At 37.3% G+C, this 14,169-nt stretch overlaps 1 protein-coding gene across 2 annotated transcripts in view; it reads left to right on the forward strand.

Moving 5' to 3' along the window:
- Positions 1 to 14,169, forward strand: part of SNX10 (sorting nexin 10) — a 45,092-nt gene that overhangs the window by 23,562 nt on the left and 7,361 nt on the right. For both annotated transcript variants that reach the window (XM_011361682.2, XM_011361683.2), the window contains exons 3-5: positions 8,635 to 8,721; positions 11,989 to 12,089; positions 12,482 to 12,580. In XM_011361682.2, the coding sequence (XP_011359984.1) occupies positions 8,635 to 8,721; positions 11,989 to 12,089; positions 12,482 to 12,580 (287 nt within the window). The remainder of the gene's footprint in view (positions 1 to 8,634; positions 8,722 to 11,988; positions 12,090 to 12,481; positions 12,581 to 14,169) is intronic.

Genomic DNA, 14,169 nt, shown 5'->3' on the forward strand with positions numbered 1-14,169 from the left:
TGATGTAAAAACGGGAAATGGGGCGTGGGACCCATGGGAATTCTCTACCATCTTCACAATTTTTCTGTATATCTAAAACTATTCTAAAATAAACTTTTAAAACAAATAACATTGAGTTATATATACTCAAATATAAAGATTTCAAAAAGGTTGGGCAGTGAATAAAGCAAGGTGTAAATTACTATTTATAGTATACTCCCGTTTTTATTAAAATTATATGTGTATATATGCTAATTATATATAATATAAAATATATATAAAAGTCCTGAATAGGTGGACAAGAAACTGGGAGTCCAGTAGAAGGGACACTTCATTTTCACGGTGTACGCATCTGTTTTTGAAATTTTATATATCTCTGTCTATATCCATATATCTTTCTTTAACCACATACTTGTTTTATTTTTATACTAATGAAAATAAAATATTTTTAAAGGTAGATGAGTTGTAGGATATCATTATGTTAATGGTGTTAGTGCATGTTGAACAAATGGTTAATGTTTTCAGATCCACGTTTCTGACTTACTTTCACTTTCAAGTGTCACATTTGTTCCTTTTTCTAATGCAGTTTGCTTGAGATGACCTCCCTTCCTCTCTTCCTCCTTTCCTCTCTTCTTTTACTTTTTCTGGCTTTAACACTTTATTATGAAATTTTAAAGATAACACAAGTAGAGAAAATAATATAATGAACTTTTAAGTACCTAAGGTTTTAACAGTTAACACGTTATTAATGCATGACCAAGCTATATCCGCACCCCAAGCATTTCCTCCTGCCACCACACAGTGAATTATTTTGAAACAAATTCTAGATATTGTGTAATTTCATCTGTAAATATTTCAGTACGCATTTCTAACAGTTGACCATTCTTAGAAACAAACCACATTACCATATCTTAAATAATTAACGTTAGTGTCTTCATACCACCAAATATTCAGTGTTCAAGTTTCCCTGATTATATTGAAAAAAAAATTTTATTTATTTTGTTGTTCTAATCACAATCCAAATAAGGGACCACACATTGCTTCTGTTTAATATATTGCTTAAAGTCCCTTATTCTACCCTTTTCCCCTTTTGCAATTTATTTGTTGAAGAAACTGTATCTTTTGTCCTGTAGAGGTTTTCACATTGAGGATTTTACTGATTGTGCGCTTGTGGTACAGTTTAACACAAGTTGGAAATTATTTCTTGTTGCAATAGATTCTACTTTTCTACTTTTACTTTTACTTTTCCTAACCTATTATGTGATACAAAGAGGTAACTCCTTAATTTTAGACACTACGTGTGGAAAGAAACTTGCAGTATCATGAACTATTATAAGTCATGTAAAAGGCAGGTCTAGCTAAATCTCTTCCACAGTTATTTATCCTGAAGTATTAAAAGCTTTCTTAAAAATCATCATTCAGACTTCCCAGAGCATGGCATTAAACACACTCCAAGCCATAAAGGGGCAAATAACACCCTGTAGTATGTCTCTTAGGTTGTCATAACTATTATTAGAAACTAAAAGAAGGTTACTTTATGCATTCCTCCTCCCTCTCAGGCTTGTTATTTGTAAAGGGTACGGTGTGCAAAACGGGCTAAATTTTAGTTTTGAGATTGTCCTGAATAGAACCCTTGTGAGTAACACACGGGTTAAATTCTAAGCATTAGCCGTGTAGAGCTGTGCCTATGGAGTTGATGCTCAATACATTTTAATTGAATGAATGAATGAATCGCCAGTTAAATACATAAACTTGTAAAGTACTACTTTGGAATAGGGAAAAAAAAAGATCCTGAGAAGGTGAGCGCAAAATGAAACAAGTTTTCATTTTTGTGGTAGAAAATTCTCACCAAGCTATGAAAAATTATAACACTAACACCTAGAGATTCTGCTTTATTAGCTTTTGTCCCTACTCACCTTTTTGTAATCTGAGTAAATATTTTTACAATGAGCACACAATTATGTTTCCTGTACTATAAAAATTAAAGCTAGTCTACAGTGGAAAATTTTAAAAATACACCTATCAAAATGACTAACATAAAAAAATAGTGGTAATGCCACTAGAAACTGTGATAGGTGTGTAGCGATAGACCATTGTGGTGTTAATTTGCATTTCCCTGAGGACTTGTGATGTTGAACATCTTTCATGTGCTTGTTTGCCAGCTGGCTATCCTTCTTGGTGAAATGTCTCATGTGTCTTGCCTATTTATAATTAAATTGTTTGCTTTTTTAAATGTTGAGTTTTGAGAGTTCTTTGTATATTTTAGGTACAAATTCTTTGAGGGATGTGTGATTTGCAGATATTTTCTTCCAGTCTGTAATTTGTCTTTTCAACTTCTTCACAGGTCTTTTGCAGAGCGCAGGGTTTTAGTTTTGGTGATATCCAGTGTATCACCTTTTTCTTACATGGATTGTCCTTTTGGTATCAAGTCTAAGAACTCTTCATCTAGTCCTAAGTCTCAAAGATTTTTCTCTTTTATATGTTTTTTAAATTTTATGGTTTTACATTTACATTTAAATCTATGATCCATTTTGAGATAATTTTTGTATAAGGTTCAGGGTGTAGGTTGAGGTTTGTCTTTTGGCCTTGAATGTCTGATTGTCCCATAACACGGTTGAAAAGGCTATCCCTCCTCCACTGAATTGTTTTCACACCTTTATCCATAATCAGTTGGGCATATTTGTATAGGTCTCTTCCTGGGTTTTCTGTTCTGTTTCATTGATCTGTGTACCTCCAGCAGTACCACACTATCTTGATTACTGTAGCTCTTTCGTAAATCTTAACATCAGCAAGAAGGAGTCCTTCCACTTTATTCTTTCTCAAAAAAATTGTTTTGACTATTCTAGGGTCTTTCTTTTTCCATGTAAATTTTATACTAAACTCGTTTATGTCTTCTAAAAAATCTTACTGAGATTTTTACAGGACTTGCATTAAGCCTATAGATCATTTGTTTGGGGAGAATTTGTCTCTTTGAGTCTTTCAATACATGAACACAGAATAAATGTTATACTTATATAGACATAGTCAAAGAAGTATATGCTTCTTTGGTTTCTTTCCACAGCATCTTATAATTTTCAGCATACTTATTTGTACATTCTTTGTTTTTGAATCTTCTTGGTAATCAAATTCTCAAACATTTCAAGAGCACTTACTATGTGCTAATGCTGTGCGTGGTGCTAGAGTAGAGATGTGAGAATAAAATACAAAGCCTTGTGGGACAGAATTTCAGAAGAGCATGTTATTTCGAGTAATATTTTAGCTAATAGCAAAGAGGATAATATTTTTCCTCCAAAATAATGCTGTACAAGTACAGTGAAATTGGAAATGACCTGAGATTTATTATTGCTAAAAGAACCACTAGATCAAATGTATTTGAGAGCATAGGCTTTCGAGCAAGGCAGACCCGAGTTTGAAACCTAGCTCAGCCTATTGGCCATTTGATTTTGGGCCAGTTACTTAAATGAGATGATAATATTACTGACTTCTTAGGATTGTTGTAAAGATGAAAGGCAAACATGGGTAAAACACTTATCACGGTGCCTGGCACGTGTCAATGCCCTGTACAATACTTATTGTTATTGTTAATTTAATGTCTTATCAGGGCTAAGGAAAAAAAAGACGAGGTAGATGGATAAATGGATAAAGGTAGAACCTGGGGTAGGAGTTGGGGGAGACAATATATTGAAATCAGAGCATGATTATTATTAGAGAACACGGGAATTTGGTCCTCAGAGCCCGGCAGTCTCTGTTCAGAAGCCTGTTTCCACAGAGAACAGTAGGGATCAGTTAGTTTAAATTTTTAATTCTGCTCTGCCTGGCTTCTTCCTTTATACTGAATATAGTCATTAGGCCCAAGAAGTCATTAAAGTGTTTAATAAGGTTATTAAATTGAGTAACTGCTGCTGCTGCAGCAGTTTTCATAGGAAATCCATATGATTCTAGGTCTGGAACTTGGAGCTGTCCTCTGTGGCTGACAGGCTGTCAACATTCCTTTGAAGGATGGTGGGTCGCATCGTGAGGGATGCGTCTAATTAAGAGATTAGAGGTGAACCTTGGCTTCCTGGGTGTACTATTCGTGGCTGGAAGTATGGTGAAACTTCACTAATTTCTACTAATTGCAGGATGGGGGAGAGGGGGCCATCTGAATTACAGAATATTTTAAAATAAGTGTACTTTTATTACTTTCAAGTACATATTTTAACTCCAACTAAGCAAACAAATTGTTGTCTGGTACAAGTCTTTGGGGACCCAAGTTATTGAAGCTATCAGAATGATTTTCAATTATTTCTATGTAAATAGGTGCTTCTGGAGTTCTTTAGGGTGTTCAAAAACAGTTGGTTCTCATAGATCTTAAACACTGCTCTTGCAGCCGTATGCTGTTAATTGGCACACCCTTACAGGAAGGGGTTTGTTAGATGAAGATAAACTTTAGACCAGCTGCTAAATAACTTATTATTAATTCATGAAGTCCAAGAACTCAAGTGGATGAGGTTTTTATTTCAACTGAAGTTTGATCTCGTTTTTTTTTTTTTTTCTGAAAGGCGTTCATTCATTCCTTCAGACGTTCATTTATTCACAAAGTGATATTGATAGAATGCATTGGTTGTGCCAGGCACTCAAGTCATACAAGACAGGCTAAGCTATGCTAGAGGCGCTTAGCATCTAATAGAGGAGACTTACAGGTAAGGACAGTACAGTAAGGCCTGATGAGTAGGGGCAGTGCCCAAGGCTTGCCCAGAGGCATCAGGGGCTCAGAGGAAGGTCAAACCGATAAATCAGTTTGGATGAATGGGAGGATTTCTAGAGGGATTCTGGAAAGATTTCCAGAGACGGAGCTGCATTTTGGAAAATGAACTGGAGTTAGCAGCAAATAATAGAGGGAAGATGAAGATGATGAAGAAAAAAGCAGAAAGCAGGGTGGGGACAGCAGTCCAAGTAGAGAGAACAGCTCATTCGAAGGCATGGAGTTGTAACATGGCATGTCGTGTGTGGAAACTTAAGCTCAGCCTTTGGAGATAAGTGGAGTGAAAATCAAGAAAGGCTCAATTGTGCTAGCTAAGAAGTTTGAACTTGATCTTGAAAGTTATGGAGCAGGTTTTGAAGGATTTTCAGCAGGAAAATGATATCAGATGTGTGCTTTGGAGCCGTCCTTGTCTTAGTTTGGTGGACGAATTAGATACAGGCCCAGAGATCAGTTAGCAGCCCTTGAATCAGTGCCATAGAGGAGGGAATAGAGTGTGGGTTCAAAGGAGGGTGAATCTGGAGGACTTGGTCAGTGCTGGTTTGGGAGGCGAGTCATAGAAGTTTGGGTAACTGGGTTTCTGGCTGGGGTTGTTAGGGATGAGATGGGGAGCAGGGTGAGGTAGGAAGGGTGTGGACTCTGTGTGCTCGTGGGACTTCCAAGTGGAGCCATCTAGGCAAGACAGTGGATATGTGGAGAGAGGCCCAGGCCGGGCTGGAGATGGAATCACCAGCTCATGCTGTGGGCTTGAAACCATATGTTTGGATGAGGTCACCATGGAATCGCAACCGGGTGTGAAGAATAGCAGCCTGGGATGGCTGTTGGGGCCACAGCAACATTTAAACGAATGAGAAGAAGAAAGTTCACCATGCACAAAAGAATAGTGATATTTTGCACTCCAACTAAGTTAAAGATTTTCAGGATTGAAAAAATGTTTGGCGTCTTAGCACCACAGTTATTTTGAGTGTGCATTTAAAATGCATCGCTGTGTTCTTCGAAGACATTTTTTTTCCCCAGCATGGTTTTAGAATGTGTATTCAACCTACCCTTCCCTAAGAAGCTTAAAGATTAGACTTAATGAGTAGTAAGAATGGTGGAGTCTGAGAAGTCCAACTCATTGAGATGAAGAAAAGAGATTCTTCACAAATTTGTCGTTATGCTGTCCATTCCTTTTACAAATATTCTGAAGGGCTTGCTCTGAGCAAGTACTGTGAAATCTTTAGGTCATTCTGCCTTTCCCTGAAAATGTACAGTGTTAGAATGTTCACTGTTGGGTTCTTAAATTAATATTTTGCATTGAAAAAAAGATATACCATCGGTTTAGCTTTTCTTAATTGCTTATTGCCAGTGTCTGTGACAAGACCTCAGTGCTTTGGGTTCCTGATCATTTCCTTTTCTAAATAATAATACTTCATACTCATGTGGCACTTAATGAAAAATTTCCCAGTGTTTTCGCCAGTATTTTATAATTTGATTTTCCTAATAAATAGCCGAGAAAGGTTGGACAGGCATTATTCCCACTTTCCAGATATGGAAACAGGCTCAGTGAGTAAGTTCATAATTAAGGAAGTGGGTGAGCCAAAATTTTCCTGTAGTCATGTGACCATAATTTCATTGCTCTTTCCATGAAAAGGGATGTGTTACTTAAAGCTTATATGTTAGCAGTTGGGTAAAAGCAAATGAATAGGGAGAAAAAAAAATGCCCTATGTTTTTCAGAACGATTTTTCATTACTATCATCATTGGTTAATAATATGTTGAGTGGTCGGGGGGTATGTGATGCTATAGTAACTGTAGGTTTTATAGTTTTAGTTCAGACACATATATATATACATATATATTTTAAATCATAAGTTTGTAGCAGATTGACAGATGTGTTTTCTTGTCTTTTCATTTTCGTTTAATCTGGTTAAATTCGTTTAATCAGGCCCACTGGTTCACTAACAGGTGCATGTCTTCTGTTAACATGGAACATTGGAAATATTTAATTTCCCTTTTGGTATATTCAAGAACTTCTGCCTTTCCAGTGGAAAAGTGGAGCTGCCAGTACCCTGTGAGGGAGCGTGGCTTACATGTGACCTGATGACTTTGAGCCTTCTGGCTCACATGGGGCAGGATAACCTCGTCGGTCGTCGGCAACATCCTGCCTTGCTCAGGGAGTGGGCTTGGCTTCCCTCTCCATTAGGCACACTGCCCAGGGCCCAACTGCTTTCAGGGGCCCGTGAAAACAATACATATTTTTTTAAATCAGAAAAAATAAACTTTTAGGTCAAAGAAAAGGTGTTAATATACAATAGTTATATATTCATCTTTACGTCAGTGCAGTTGTTAAGTATGATTTTTAGTTAGGTTTTTTTTTTTTTTCCTTGTGGAGGAAAGGGCCCATCGAAGGCAAAAGTCCCCAGGGCCTGTGAAAGTCAGAAGGCAGCCGTGAGGGTGCGTAGGGTCCTGAGGGACACATGTGGTCTGCTCTGGACTCTGTTCTTCTCTCCGTCTCTTCCTAACCTATTTGTTCTATTTATCAATTGATCGATGATTGATTCATTCCTCCTAAGAACTATGGGTGTGTGAACAATACTTCAGGAATATGAGTGGTACGTGCGTGCGTGCGCGCGCATGCACACACACACACACACACACACACACACACACACACACACACACGACTGAGGTGAAATGTATACAGACTAAGGACAGGGTGCCTGGGTTTGTTTCAGTTTCCATCTCTGAGCAGGATCTCCTGTATGCCCGACCCATTCCTGCCTGCTATGCCTCTTAGAATTTAGAACATGCTTTTAAGAAATAATAGCCTCTAGTTAATTAAAAAAAAAAATAATAATAGCCAAAACATTTAGAGCATTGCTGTATCGTTATCTTCTTTTTGTTGCCTCTCTGTCTTCTAAAGGACTTTAAAAATATGTAATGAAAAGGTTTTAAAATAAGACTTTCTGAAACAATAACTCATAAACCCTATCTACTGAGGACAAACAGTGGGACACTGGTCTCAAATTCAAGAACAAAGTGTATGTTGTCTGAGAAGGTGGAACTTGATAGGTGACAAAAGTTATTTTCAGGGAATATGGGCTGTTTTTTCTACTTTTTAAAAATCCTCTGCTTAAAATTCTATTCTCATTTTATTACCCGTATAATAGAACGGAGGTACTCTGTCCAGAAAACCCCACGATTTTTCTTCTGCTTCTGCTCTAGAGTGTTTACAGCCTGCTTCTCAGATGTGCCAAAGTAGTAAGAAATGACTACAGTTTCAGCCTTGAAGGCCCCTTATTTCAAACAGAAAGTTCAGATATTTGAAATTAAATTCATTTAGCAAATTTATAATCACCAAGTGCATAAATATATTTTGAAGTTTACCATACCAAAGATAATATTTTTTTTATTGTACACATTATTATATTTTTAAACTAATCTTATTCTCATGAAGCTAGGGTGGATACACTAAGACATTTTCAATTCTCATTGTTTGCTCTTTGCCTGGCCTTTGCTACTCTTTCTTATTTGCATTCTAGGAAGTGATTTGTCAGGCAGGGTTTGTACTTTTAATTTTAAAGTAAGAAATGACTTTTAAAATTTGAGAAAAATATGAACCTTTTTTATATGATTGAAAATTAATAATCACTTTTAGAGTACACTTTCTTATTGTCTTCGCATAACCTGTAAAGCTCTCCAAAAGTGCTTGGTTTCGCATTATTGTAAAAATTCTGTTTGTTGTAAAAGTGGGTTTTTTGGGCTTCCTATGATGCCTGATTCATTAACTTTACTTCTTGTTTTTTCAAAGGATCACAATCACATTGGTTAAAGATCACTTCAGTTTCATTTTAGTGCATTTATTTCTCATGGCTCTTTCAGTCCTGACTTACAATTCTGAAACACACTTCTTTGTTTATGATGCCCTTACAGGAATTTGTAAGTGTCTGGGTTCGAGATCCTAGGATTCAGAAAGAGGACTTTTGGCATTCTTATATTGACTATGAGATATGTATTCATGTAAGTATGCAATGAGTAGTTATGGAAATTATACTAATTTTTAGTGGCATATGTTTGATGGGATACTGTGATATACTTAAAATCGAAATTTGTAATGTTTTCTTAATTCAAAGAATTGAATTTTAATGATTACAACTAATGCTTGTGTCTTAATGGAAGTAGTAAGATGGTTTCTGAAGTTGAAAAATTACTGACTTGAATTCCTTGTTGTACCTGTGTTAATATTTTAATGTTTATTGCCTTAATGTATAAAGATGTGACTATGTCTAAAATTCACAGTTAAAGAATATTTATACCTCATTAATAGTATTTCTTTATGACCTTAATAGCATATTTCTAGGTAACATATTACTTGATAAATCTTAAATTTGAGAGGATATAGAGTTTTCTGGAGAAGAGCTATGCAGTGTTTTATAAGTAGAATAAGAAAGTAGAAAATGAATATGTGCAATTATTTAATAAATAATAAATAACATAAATAAATAACTAGAAATTAGGTACTTTATTTGGAAATAATACTATATCATAATTTCTTGAACAGTGTCATGTGCTCTGTGTAGTGTGCGGCCTTCTATGATCATGTTGAACAAGGGTCAGCAAACTTTTTCTATAAAAGACCAGGTAGTAAATGTCTTTGGCTCTGTGGGCCATAGAGTCTTTCTCAAAACTACTCAGTTCAACTCTTGTAGGTGAAAGCAGCCATAAAACAATACGTAAATGAAAGAGCGTAATTGTGTTCCAATAAAACTTTATTTGTGCAAACAAATGGTGGGCCGTATTTGGCCCACACGTTAGTTTTTTGGCTCTGATCATGAAGATAGTCACTTTTCCCATCTGATTTCATCCAGACTTTTTTGGGAACATAGAAACAGGCTCAGGTTTTATCTGTGATGGCAGAGCACAAGTGAAGTAAAATTTACCCACCTTTAATCTTCCCATTGTAAGTAGCTAAATTGGTGTATTATTGGACACCAAATCACCAGCCATAAAGCTTTTACTTTTCTCTTCTTTCTTCCTTTTTTTCTTTCAAGTTTCCCAATTTAGAAAATAAACAAAGTAAAAAATCAGAACTGCTTTTTTGATGATTGTATTAAGGCCATTGCCAGGGTATGCCTTGTGTTTTGATTTTGTTTTGGTTTTATTCATGAGGTCATACCAGATGTGCATTCTGTGTCGAAAATTATAACACGAGTATATAAAGCTAAGCATTTGAAAGTGAAATGAAATTCCTTAGTTGCCGTTTAACTTTCTCAAAAAAGTTTGTGAGTTATTCCCACATATATTATGGTGTATAAATAGCATGATATGAACTTAGAAATGTCCATCTTGAGCCAGAAACGATGGTCTCCACAAGTATTTGGTGGTGTTTTGGCAGTTAAATGCTAATAAATTGACAATGACTGAATCTTTTTGGCTTGGTAGATAGCAGAAACAAGCAAGTGGGTTTAGAGGAACCAATAAATTAGTGATCTAGGTGTAGTCTGTTTCTGAAGAGGCTTCCACCTGTTGTTCTATAATTAGGAATGGATGGGGGCCTGGAGAGTTCCAGTTAGCCTCCCTTGGATGCTATATCCATAGAGCTTTGCAGGTAGAGGAGCTGCTGTTTAACCCATTTAAATTAACCGCAAGGGAAATGTTATCAGGTGACTCTGAAATCTTTGCATTTACTTGTGACTTTAAACTAGTGGACTGTAGAGGTGGGACCCTCATATGTCCTCTCCTGAACTTGTCCTGCATGTGAAAGACTTATAAATAGACCTTTGTCTGGTGTGGGCACCAGATGGATCTCTAGCTATCGACATCCCCGATGATATTCCGAGTAGAGAAATAAATGAAAGGGAGTTGACATAGACCCATGCTGTACCTGAGGCATTGGAGTCCCTAGAGTGGCCTGGTATTCTCTGGGGAGGCAGCATTGAGAGGCTTCCTGCCCAAGCCTTGTTAGGACACTAATTCTGGCGTAAACGGCCTGCTGTCTTAGTCCCCAAGGATCACATTAGAGCGAGGCCCTGGTGTGCTTTGAAATCCACACACAGAATGTTATTGTGCCATAAACTCCATCCAGCACATTTTGCTGCCAAAACGTCAAAGGTGATGGGATCTAAGACCATGAGCTACTTTGAGGGCAAGTCTCTTAACCTCTCCTCACCCTGAGGTTTTCTGAGGGATACTAGGAGCTGTACCATACATTTTGTGGAACAGTTTAAGAACTAATGCACATAATCACTTATATTTCCCAAGGAAAACAACTGCTGAGTGCTTATTAAATCGTAGAATAATAATTTTTGAAATAATATCAGTCTTGGGGGTAAAAGTTTCTTACTTGGCAATGTAAAGACTGTGAAATAGAAATTTGAAATAAATTTAGAGAATAGAGATCTTCTTACAAAACTAATAGACAAATATTTGCTAGTCTCTTGTGTTAAGCAAAGGAGAAGCATTGCCATTTTGCTTAGGATGGGGACTCTGTAGGTGACTTTTTCCAATGTCTGCCTTAGGGTAGCTGGAAGGAAACCAACCAACATCTAGTAACTAATAACAATGTTAATAGATAACATCTGCCAGGTGCTTCTTATCAGTCTTCACAACCATCTTGTGAAATAGGTAGGTACCATTTCATCCCCATTTTACCATTCAGGAAGCTGGAGTTTAAGTGACTTGTCCTATAACAGAGTGAGGACTGGAATTTGGGTCCCCCATGCGGATACCCTGTCCCATCCTCTCTAATTCGATCACACTCCCTTGCATGTCTGGGAGAGAAGAGAAGCGTTGTTCTCTTATTTAAAAGTGATTTCAGGATTCCTGGTGATTTGTGTGACCTGTAGTGATGGCCTGTCAAGGAATGATGTCATGTCAAGGGCCAAGAGGTGTCCCTAATCCCCCAAAGGCTTCTCCACTTAACAGGGATAGATGGACAGTGTTAAAATGCAGCGGATGACTCTGAGTTCTTATTGGTCATTTATGCTTCAGGATTTGTTCAATTTTTATGATTTGTCTTTGAAAGCAGTGCTAATAGGTGAGCAGGAGGCTATGTCAGGACTTAGGGAATGCCAGGTCATGCCTTGCCCCAGATCGGCACTGCTTGTTTGTCATCCCAGCTGTCATCGGGACTGTTATATTGGTGGATTATGTGTAAGATTTGAGTCTGGCATAAATACAAATATATTTTTGGTTTTTTTAGTCCTATTTAAAAAAACTAGGGGGGCACATAGTGAGTTAAGAAAAGCATTTTTTCCTCAAATGAGGCTTATATTTTTCTTTAAACAGACCAATAGCATGTGTTTTACAATGAAAACATCCTGTGTACGAAGAAGATTTAGAGAATTCGTGTGGCTGAGGCAGAGACTCCAGAGTAATGCATTGCTGATGTAAGTGATTTAAAGAGTGATTTATTATATTCAGTATTTAGAAATTTGATATGCATAAGATTTATAGGAATATAAATTATGAAGTCTTCTATAGGTATTCTTCTTGATTGCAGAATATAGCTTTAGTTAGTTTTGTGGCTACGGCATCTTAATTCAAAATTTATCACTTGAATTCCACCAACTTTTATGAGTATGGACCATGAAAGACCTCAAAAATGTTTAAAGATGGGTTTTTCTTTAAGTTAACTTTCTCATACCCTTATTATATAACTATTTATGTAATATATAATTATCGTGTGATAGTTATGCGTAATTTGCTTTCACTTTGAGAGATTTCTGTAACTAAACCACCTCGATTCGATGATCACAAAAATTATTTTCTTTCTCCTAAGACAACTGCCGGAACTTCCATCGAAAAACCTCTTTTTCAACATGAACAATCGCCAGCACGTAGACCAACGGCGTCAGGGTTTGGAAGATTTCCTCAGAAAGTAAGTGTGCGGAAACTCTCGGGGCCTCACAGGAGATGTGAGAAAAGTGTTTGCAGGAGTCGAGTGTTCGTGATCAGGTGGTGGGGGGAGAACATAACTGTCTCTGAAATGCTAATGATGTGCTCTGGAGAGCGGCTCTGTAGTTCATTTTCTATATTAGAGCACCATCTTGTGGCTAACATCATATGGTGCATATTTGGGACCAACTCTAGTAAGAAAACAATGAACTAATTGAGTCAGATAATAAATACGTGGCCCCTTAAGCTGTAAAGCAGAGCCAAATGACTTGGGAGTTTAGCTGACAAAAGTAAAATATGCCAGGAAACAGATGTGCCTTATTAAAAAGGCACTTCTTAAGAACTGTCTTTATGTACAACATTTAGGATCGACAGATGCAAATCAGCTCTGCAATGGGCTGCTAATATCCTCTGGGCTCCTCTCAATGAAGAGTTTACTCTTTGGAGGGAATGTTTATAAGGGAGCATTTATTGGTGTTTGATAGTCTCTGTGGGTTGTTGACTCTGGATTACTCGGTAAAGGTAGGTCCTACAGTTACATGATGTGAATTCACACTACTATAATTTCTCTTTTGTCCCCCCTCTGGAATGCTGGGATGCTCATCCTGTGGGATAGCACATTGGTTTGCACAGAGACTCTGAGGCTGGACTGCCTGAGTTTAAATTCTGGTTCTGCTACTTATTAGCTGGGGGTTTGGGCAAGTCTTTTACCTCCTCTGTGCATGTGTTTTCCCATCTGTAAAATGGTGTTAATAATAGTACCTACTTTATAAAGTTGTTGAGAGGATTAAATGAGTTAACAAAGGTAAAGCACTCACAACAGTCTGGCATATAATGTGTGATTTCTAAGTATTGTCATTATTTGTTTAAATGCGCTTAGAAATGAAATAGCTTTGAGCTAATTTTTCTAACTTCCTTATTTTCTTATTTAATTTTTCTAGAAAAGAAAATAGTGTGAGTCATATGACTACTAGGTAGTGCCAGATCCGAGTCATCTGAACTCTCTTTTTCTACTAGCTTTAAGATCTGAAGTAATCTCATTTTGAGTTTACTACCTGGACCGTAGAGCTAGCCTGAAATAATATACTGCCTTCTCTCCATATGGCTCACTCATCAAGGGTTTGGTTATTAAGTATGCACATGAATATTAATATTTATTTCTATTAAATTGATCTACTGCCTTTCCTGTGAAGGGGTCAAGGAGATGTACAGAAATATCCAAGATTATAATTGAGGGAGGGCCAGAAAAGAAAAAGAAGCCAGAGGAATAAAGATGACACAAGGCCAGAAGAACGGAGGAACGGAGCCACGTCCTGGGAAAGCATTGCTGTGGTAGTCCCTTGGGTGTCAGAGGCGTGACAGAACAAAGGCCTGGTCAAGTTTTTTCTGCCCTTTTGGAGACAGCTTCGATTTTAATTGTTGTGTGGATGAGACCCAGGTGGCTGATGGCCTCTCCCTTAAGATGTGGTCCCTGCAGTCTGAATTTGCGGTGTGGCCTATTGGTCCAGATGCTGCTTTCGGATGCTGCAGACTGGCCATTGCCAGTGAGGCCTGGATAGGGACAGCCAAATC

The sequence above is a fragment of the Pteropus vampyrus genome, unplaced genomic scaffold, assembly GCF_000151845.1.
Source record: "Pteropus vampyrus isolate Shadow unplaced genomic scaffold, Pvam_2.0 Scaffold69, whole genome shotgun sequence".
NCBI classification, from domain to species: Eukaryota; Metazoa; Chordata; class Mammalia; order Chiroptera; family Pteropodidae; genus Pteropus; species Pteropus vampyrus.